The 9,585-nt window shown below is 31.9% G+C and overlaps 1 protein-coding gene across 7 annotated transcripts in view; it reads right to left on the reverse strand.

Annotated features, from left to right (window-relative positions):
- ARB2A (ARB2 cotranscriptional regulator A) overlaps positions 1-9,585 on the reverse strand; it is a 391,787-nt gene that overhangs the window by 213,840 nt on the left and 168,362 nt on the right. For all 7 annotated transcript variants that reach the window (XM_061152012.1, XM_061152013.1, XM_061152008.1 and 4 more), the window contains one exon: positions 2,227-2,445. In XM_061152012.1, the coding sequence (XP_061007995.1) occupies positions 2,227-2,445 (219 nt within the window). The remainder of the gene's footprint in view (positions 1-2,226; positions 2,446-9,585) is intronic.

The raw sequence follows: 9,585 nt of genomic DNA on the forward strand, positions 1-9,585 counted from the left end.
GGTACTTCCAGAGTGGATCAAAATGACATACGAATTAAGCAACCTAACACAAAATGAACCACTATTGGCTTTACCACTACAGGTTCATGCCTTACTACCTAGAAGTATGTTTGAAGAGTGTCAGGTTAGCTCTGGTGTTTTGCCCAATTCTGTAAGATTTTAAGAGAAAGAATGTTTATTAAGAAAAATAATGCTTCATAACTATCAGGTATAAAGTTGTGTTGTTCACATGAGCCAATTTTCGTCTTTTAGTGCTTTCAGTGAAAACCTGGACGGATGAGTGAAATGGGACAAAACAAGACAGAGGCAAAAAGACATAATAAGAAGTAGAAATAGCAGGAGCGTAAAAGAGATAAAAGAATGAAAGAAAAAAGACAAAGGAAAGATAAAAGATCTTAATGAAACAACAGAAAGATTTTTTTCCCCTTGGCATAATAAAAAAGTAGATATAGGAATAAACAAAACAAATGTAAAAAAAGAATAAAGAAAATGCACACACATAAGAGAACAAAAGAAAAAACCCAAAGTGACAGTGACATGATAAAGAGAAATCAGAAAAGAAATGAAACATAAAACGACAAATGTCAGAAACAGATGCTTTAGTCTGTGCTCATCATGGGCAAATAGAAGAAACTATTTAAGAAGTAAAAACAATACACAAAATCACATTTTGTTTTCATTTTACGTAGGAAACTGAATATTACTAGTGATTTGTATATTTTAAAAGCTTATACAAATCATTTTTAGACTCCAGATATCTGGGGTAATTTTTTAAAAATTCTGTCTTAACATGGTAGTTGATCAACTGGATCATATCAATCAGGAAACTCAGGACAATTGATCGAGAAGAGATGACATCAGGACCCTGACGCATAAGGAGGTGATACAATGTAACTCATAGAATGAGCTTGATACTTTCGAATTCCAAATCTAATCACTGGTTTTGTTTTTCAAACAATATGCTAAATAGTGAGATGCTTTTCAGAAATTTCCATAATCTGCTTAACTTTTGCTTGACTCACTCACCTATGATAGATGTGCTTTAGGTATTCTTGGTCTGGATACATATTTTTGGCTTTTGAGAATTTATATGCTGCATAACTCTCCTAACTTACTCATCTGACTGACCTGTAATCAAATGTCTGGAATGTCTGGAGTACAGTACCCCAAACTAAAGCGATAATGCCATGGAACTAGAAGTAAAATTTTAAAAGTAACTTAGAATGCTACGTATTTTGCCTTGAATGTGGTATGAAATACTTTATTAATGAGCTTTTAAAGTAAATGGAAAAATAGCTCAAGTTGAATAATCTGAAACTTTACTACTATCTCACAGTATAATTTATAGAATGTTAAATTGTCTGTATTTAAATGTTCTGAATTGCTCAATTTTGAAGAACATATCAATTTACTATTTTATAACCAATAGCATTTTTGACATACTTTACTATCCAATTATATTCCGAGCACTCATAGTAAGGGCTTTGAAAACTGCATGAATCTGTCACAAACACACACATAAATATATATATATATATATATCATGCTCAGTGTGTATATCAAGCGGAATGTGTCAAAGGGCAAATAAAATTGTGTGTGCCCCCCACAGAATTAGAACTCCTTGGGCAGCACTGCTGTAACGATCCTATGCTGCTAGCATTGCAAAGTGCAAAGGTTCACTGGATAAGAAAAGAGCAGAGGGCCGAGTTACCTCATTACACTACCCCTAAACTATTCCGGCTTAAATATTTATTAAGATATTAATTACTCTTCCTCTCTCCATCGGCCTTCAGAAGTTAAACTGAGACACTGCGGATGGATGGTGGCTCGTAGGAAAACAATGCATTAAAACTATTACCACCCAAGACGAAGACTGACGTTTTGTACAGTGCATTATTAATTGCTTTTTGCAACTTAAATAAAATATCACACTGAAATAAGAATGATGTGTTTTGTTACTTTGAATAAAAAACAGAAAACGTTTCAGTCAAATAATACCTTTGGGAAATAAATCTTTAAAAATTGAAAAACTGATACTTTCTTTTAAAAAATGAAATAATTTATAGAAAATAAATTTTAAAGACTTCTTTCATAAAGGATGCAACGCTGCTTAGAACAGGTCTGAACACATAGAATATTTTCAATAAATATTAGCTGTTGTGGTGGTTTGGAAAAAAAAAGACAAGGAAATGATGAAGGATAGTAATGATCTTGCTCACTACTTACTCTGATATATAACTGCATCATTTCTTTTTCTCTTTGGGGGTTACGATACTTCTCATAGAAATCACGTCGCTTCTTTGTTTCTTTAGAGACTTTATCTTTTCTTTCGCGTTTTTCTGCTGGTTCATCTGAACTATCAGAAGATGACTGGACAGGTATCTTTGGCTTTTCGACTTCAATATAGTTTTCATTGGGATTCAGTACTATTACTCCATATCCTTCCTGTTTTGAAAGCAAAAAAGGCAGCATAATTTAATCTTAAAAATCATTTCAATTCATAAAAAAGTTCTTAAAATCTCATATTAAGTGACTTAACATAGTTACATATTCACTAAAAATTCCTTTATAACAGATTGTAGTTTTAATTTCTCCAACAGTAAAATGATTTCAAATTATTTGCCTGTATTATGTGTGTAAATAAGCACAGATCGTCTATAAGATCAAAAAGATGTAACTATAACATATTAAAAATATAAAGTTTAAATTTATAAAAAGTACTTCAGTTTTCCCAGAACTCCAAAAGTGACTGAAATAAATCATCAAATAACAAGTACACTTTCAAAACACATTAATATTTATAATATATATTTTGAGAAAATAACCTCTTTGAAATTGAAGTTTACAATTCCAACGATATTTTCCTGGATTTTTATTTCTTTACAATTGCACTTTAATGGGTATTTTTTATTTGTCTGAACTTAAAAGAGAATAAGCAATCAGTAAGGAGTAAACTGTCTACAGATTTACATATCTCTATTATAAGGAACACAGAATGTCTACAAATATATATTGGATTTTTTTCACCTCTCTTCTTTCAGGAAGGCACACAAATCACAAATCACACGCACACAAAAAAAACTAATGTCCTACTATAATGTATGGAAACAACTTTCTCATCTTGAAATTTATTTTTCAGCTACCATAAAAACTCTCTTTATTAACAACTAGTACCAGGAAACAAGATTCAAAGTTTAAAATATAGTTTATTGAGCTAGTAAATCTTTTTAAAAGTTTTTAAAAGTGTTTTCCTGTCTAACTTATTCTAGCAAGGCAAACCTTTCTCTGGTTACAATTAAGGAAACTTTTGGCATTTATATTATAACTGATGGAATAATGTAACCATGAAAAAACAGAGAAGAATAAATAATTACCACTAAAAAGTAACACAAATTTTTGAAGCTATTTATATCTTGTCTTTTCTATTCAATTCTGTACTGTGGGTATTCCAAGCTCATTTATTAAAATCTTGTAAGGTCATACTTAAAACATATGTTATGTTTAAAAAAATAAGAGCTATCAAAAATAAAGTATAAAAATTCTCATCCTTACAAAAGACAATTTCCCAAAACGATAACTGTAGAATCTATGTCAAGTTTAAATTTTAATCGTCTTTTGCCAAACCAAACATAAGATAATTTTAAAAAACTGAGAGCAGTAAACTCAGCCAATATTAGCATAGACTCAATTATCCTTATTTTTAAATATACGAAATTGCTACAGATAGTTGGCTTTTTTTAAAAATTGATTTCACAAACTACTTAGAGACTTCATTGGAATTGTTTCAATCCCCACCCCAATCAGTTGATTTTATTGTCTAAAACCATAATATGGTTCGAAGATTTTCAAGATCGCTGAAGTTTTTATTTTATTGATAAGGTAATTAAGATATAGTTGTCTTACATATGTGAAAAGTATATAATAATATATACCAAATTGATTAATAACACATATTCCTCAATATGTATTTAAATAAATTTTTAGATAAATATCTCATTCACAAAGGCCTTATAAAACACTTGATGCATTTTTAAATTTAAATGTTCTTCAACAAAGCACAAGAAAAGGTTTCTTGGCTTTTTTTTTTTTAAGTTTCTTAGCTGTTAAGTCAAAGTTTTACCAACAAAAGATATTTTATTTGGTTCTGCTTTATTCTAATCTGTATAGCTATTCAACAGTCTTGTAATTCATTGTGATCACTGTCAGGTAGACATATTGTCACTTGGTGATTTTCTACAGTTGGACACACTTGACTAGTTATTAAAATCACATTTGAAGGAAGTTCCTACCCCTCTTCCTTGTGCCTCTTAAAACTTTTCACGCCCTTCTCAAATTTCAGCTATAACTTCTCCTCCCACCAAAAGTAAGTTAAAGAACACTGTTGCACTCTGCTAAACAGGGTGAAATAGAGGCATTCAATACACTGTCTCTGGTGTAAGGCACAGTCAAAAAAGGTCACCATAGGCCAAAAAGAAAACTGCCTCCTCACTAGATTCTGTACCATGAGTAAGTGGTCTCCTGTCATGTTCCTTCCCTGCCTTCTCTGAGTGAATTGAACTTTAAACACACACACACACAGACTCTCATACTCACACGCGTTAGGGTTAGCAAGACCCAAATCGAATCTTGGAATTCTTAAGAGTTGAAAATAGTGATATATTACATTTTAATGATAACATGAAAAATTACAAACTCAAGGTAACAAAGTAGGACTTTAATAAATTGATAGAACATGATCATCTCTGCACAATGAATAAACTCTAAATAAAGGCAAATTCTTTAGACAAAATTTACAGTCACCAAAATGAGAAACCTATTACCCTAGTTTATACTTTAATCATTAGAAATAATATTTTCATAATGCCAGCTTTATGTGAACAGAAGTTTTCGCTTCAATTTTTGGAAATCATAGATTGAGAGATCGCTGTGCCTCCTTAATTTTAAATCAACTCTGAAATTTGATGTGTCCCATCTAAAGTATAAAAACCAGAAACATAAATCATCAAAGTAGTAGTATTTATCTAAGTTATTGATTATGTAACTGAAAATTACATGACTCATTTGTCCAATTTTATGAAGACACAATGTCAATTTTTCACCAAGGCATCGACAGATGAAAAATGATTCTATTTTTAAATCACAACTATATAAATCAATTAAAGAATTTTTATCATATTGATTTCAACAATGAATGTTTCTCTTTAAACATTTGATTTATTCAGAAACTATTTTCTCATTTAGATATTTCATACTGCCAATTAATAGAATAACAATCAAGAAATATTCAGGAATGTTTTCTGTGGAAATGAGAGCTAATTTTAATAAATGTCTTTGCTGCAAATTCAATTACCATTCTGCAAAAAACTTACATTTTTCAATTAAAATTTGCCTGATAATTAATGTAATATTTACAGAGACCATTCATAACCATTCTATGGGTAGGAGAAAGCTAGAGCAACAAAATAAAGTTAACTATCCCATGCAAAGATATGTAGTAAAACTTTATCTTTTCGCCTTTTTCCCTGTCACATATATTGTCCAAAAAATCCTATTGCATAATAAAGCTACAAAGATTTTTGCCATATCAGCATTAATAAATATAAACTAAGGAGTCAAACTAAATAGTCAAACAAAGCAGACAACACACCAGTCATTAAATTTAACTGTTTTAAATAGAATGATATCAATTTATATCAGAATAAATACTATTTTAAAAATTAATTCTTTCTATTCCTAGTAACTCAATCAGTACACACAGAAATAAGTAAGAGATCTTAGTTTAACTTAGCAAATGTACCCATAAAGTTTTACAAAACTATAAAATTAGGCATCAAGTATAATATAAAAGAACTGTGCACTGCCACTCCAAAGGAGATCCCCAGAATTAATGCTTAGGACACAAAAGATTGTATACTGAGGTATTTAATTATTCCTTAAGCATGTTAAATTTATCCTAAGATGAAAAGCTAGGCTATTTCAAATGCACATGGAAAGTTCTGTTATCTTCACCAAGATAAAGTGGTCAAACTGATTATCTAACATTCTACAACTAAATAAATAAAACTTCTGGCATCTTTTGTAATGATTCACCCAAATCAATTCCAATATTCAACATTTCAAGAGACAAAGCATACATAAAGTTGTTAATTAACTCTTATGTTTGATTGCACAGTCTAGCAGAAGATCACGGTGATCAAGAGGACAGACATTGGTAAAAGTAAGCTTTATCTCTTTAATTTACCTCATCCTATTTTCTACTCTTTTGGAGTTATAACTATAGTTTCATTATCAAATCTGTGGTTTATAAGGTATAAATCATGGGATCTTAATCGGAACCTCTCAAAATTTTATTGCTAGCCATAGCATTTTATTCAGCACAAGTGCTCGCTGTGATTTAAACAGAACACAGAGGCCTCCGGGCCTTCTTTACTTTGAAGTCTATAGATGCACTTACTAATAAATAATAGTTCATTTATCATTCAATCAACAAATGATGGCTTAGGTCAGAGGTCTAGAATAGACAGGTGATGCCAAACACAAAGAACCAAAGAGGAAATCTTGCTTAAGAAATTAAATCACTACAGAGATGCACTTACAGAGAAGATTCTACAAATAGATGAAATCTTAAAATGCCTGGCCAGAAATGGAATGTACTTTTGACCCCACTGCCATGCTAAAACTGATGATTTATCTAAGCTAATTTGCCTATTAATTACCAATTATAAGGAAAACAAAAAACAGGAACAAATTCTATATCTTTTCAAGTCTGGTGTGGTTGGCTAAATAAAAAATCATCTGAAAAGTACTCAGCTCTACATATTAATCTGCCAACACTGCAAAGCCACATGTGACCAAAGAGGTCAGGGGCCAGAGTAGAATCCTTTGACCTACGGAACTGTCTGGTTTGGTCTTCAGGCAAGGCTCCTTGAGAGATCATTTTACACAGATTTATCAAACATATTTTTCAAGTTCAGCATATCTGCTTGGTTTGAAAGAAGATAGGTGCTCATCCTCAGGGGAAATGAAACCCAAAGTGTTTTTATCTATAAACTGTATCAATCCATGGTTAAAAAGGACAAACCAATGTCCATTCATCTGCTCTGAAAGATGTATGTTGTGTTTATTCTCGTCTTTTTCACAAGAAGGTATGTATATGTCACTGTTGCAACATCCTAGGTGCAACAGAGATGAGGTCATGACAACCAATCAGAAGTCACTAGTGAAGCGTTAAAGTAAACAGAGCTGCTGGCGCTGTAGCTGCTTGAAAAATGCCCCCTCCATTATTTCAGCAATTTTCTCAAGACGTGACCTGGGCCTGAAATGCCTGAAATGTCACTTGACTCCGTTTTGTGCTTCTTCCCAACTGCATTTACGTAACAGCACCACGCTAATATTTTGTAAAATGTTTGTCATGACCATGCTTTGACTTGCAGCTTCCTAAATTCTAATGTTGTCTTCCATGGTATAAAAATATCATCATGTGAACCAACACAGATTATCCCAATAAGTTTCCAACTTCAAATAGCTCATCAAGTTAGTCAGTAAAAGAAAACATGCCACAAAAAGTTTTCAGAGGACCACCTGTTGTCTATTATTTTTACATAGCACTTACTCATAAATCATAACACAGGGTAATTAATCAAGCTGTCAAAGAGAAGGTCAAAGGTTACATGGTAGAGTCAGAAGGTCATGCATGGGCTGATGGAGGTCAGGGTCACACTGCATTCCTCATTATCAAGTTGGGATGAGAGACGGCCCAAGCAAACAAAAGTGAAAGCAGATGGAGAAGTGAGTGGATAAAAAAAAAAAAAAGAAAATTTCACAAACAAAAAGAAAAGTGAAAGAAGACTGTCAGCTGCCTTCAAGTAGAGAATAGAAGAGAAAAGAAATACACTGAAATGTGCTCAAAGGAGCTCAAGAACATAAAGAAACTACAGTTTTATTAATTAAATAAGTTGAATATAACTTTTCTTGGTCATTGTATTAGTGCATACTAATAAATATTAGAAAATATATGTTTGCCATCTCTATACCTTGCCTAGCTAGTGTGCCAGGATAAACTAAGATAAAGGCAAAGAGTTCCAAGGACAAAGTGCAATTACAAAAAAAAACTTATAAGGTTTTTTTTCCCTTTAATATTGTTTCAGTGTTGCAACATAGATGCAAATAGTTTTAAGCCACAGGATAATTTTTGAGTATGATACAAAGATATCCACAAACAAATGCATCATAAAAGTCCTTTTGAATAACAAAATGGGTATAAAATATTCTATTATTACGCTGGCCTGAATTAGATGCAGAATACTGTGCAAAATTAGCTGTCACCCTTTGCTCAAAATCTTTGTTAATCTCATTTTGAATGTTTGCAGCTTTATCAACACATGCATCAATGTCAGCTCCTTGGTTACTGAACCGCTGTAGTTGGAAGAAGATATAATTAAAATGTTTTGGCACAGAAAAGGTGAAATTGTATCTTCCCTTGTTCCCTTAGGAGTCTGTAAAACATGAAGGATATATTGACAAACACATACCCTTGTCTCCGGTTCTGACATCAGGCCATCCAAGTCCTATTTATTTTAAAACATTCACTTTGCACTTACATTATCACCTACTCTGTTTCTAACTTTTCCTAGGCTTTAGAACATTATGCTGCTTAAATATCACAAATATCTCTTCTAACAATCCATATCTTACTTATCAAAGCATTCCATATATGTACAATAGAATCATAAAAAACACATTCATTATAAAGGACACAATATCATTTAATACTATAGCATTATGAAATATTTTATGTTTTTTGCTTCCCGTTCTGATAAAAAGACACAAACACACACCCACACCTGTACACATTAAACTAAAATTTAACAAGTTACAACTGTTGCCTAGTCAGTGACAGATCAAAATTCCTAAGTGGATATAGAGTATCCTATGGACACACAGCCTTTATCACAGGTCCCCAAGAAGACTTGGATGGACAAATTTACCTTATGAAACATACCATTCCACATGCTAGCTATGCCTTTTCGGTTTAAAGTTCTAAATGTTCTCCTAACTTATTACCATTATAAAACTGTGTAAATACTATAGCTATAGATGGTAGGCACATGGTCTTTCAAAATATCACTCTGATTCAATCATATATAATACAAACAATATATACTGTTTTTATGTTACTCTTAAAACTTGCTTAAGAACTATGCTACATAAATCATTTTATCTTAAAATGTCACCTTTCTCTTTTATCCTCCCAATTAAAAGATCATATCCAATTTTTTTTTTTTCAAGAACATATCAGTGCTTTGCCTGTGGTTCCAGAGTCTGCTTGCAAGCATGAGAACATAATGAAAGATTCCAAGTATTCACCGGGTCAATCATTCATTAAACATTGATTTCATAGTTATTTAATAAGCAGCTACTATTTACTCAGCATTAGGCTAGGTACAGTGCTATGCTTATGGATCACCTTTCATTTTAAAGTATTTCCACTCAGAAGAAAATTCCAAATCACAATTATGTACAAATTCCAAAAACGTCTACTTGAAGCCATTTTATACTCAAGAGGAAGAGGAATATGAAAGGAAA

Source organism: Dama dama, chromosome 9 (genome assembly GCF_033118175.1).
Source record: "Dama dama isolate Ldn47 chromosome 9, ASM3311817v1, whole genome shotgun sequence".
Classification (NCBI taxonomy): domain Eukaryota; kingdom Metazoa; phylum Chordata; class Mammalia; order Artiodactyla; family Cervidae; genus Dama; species Dama dama.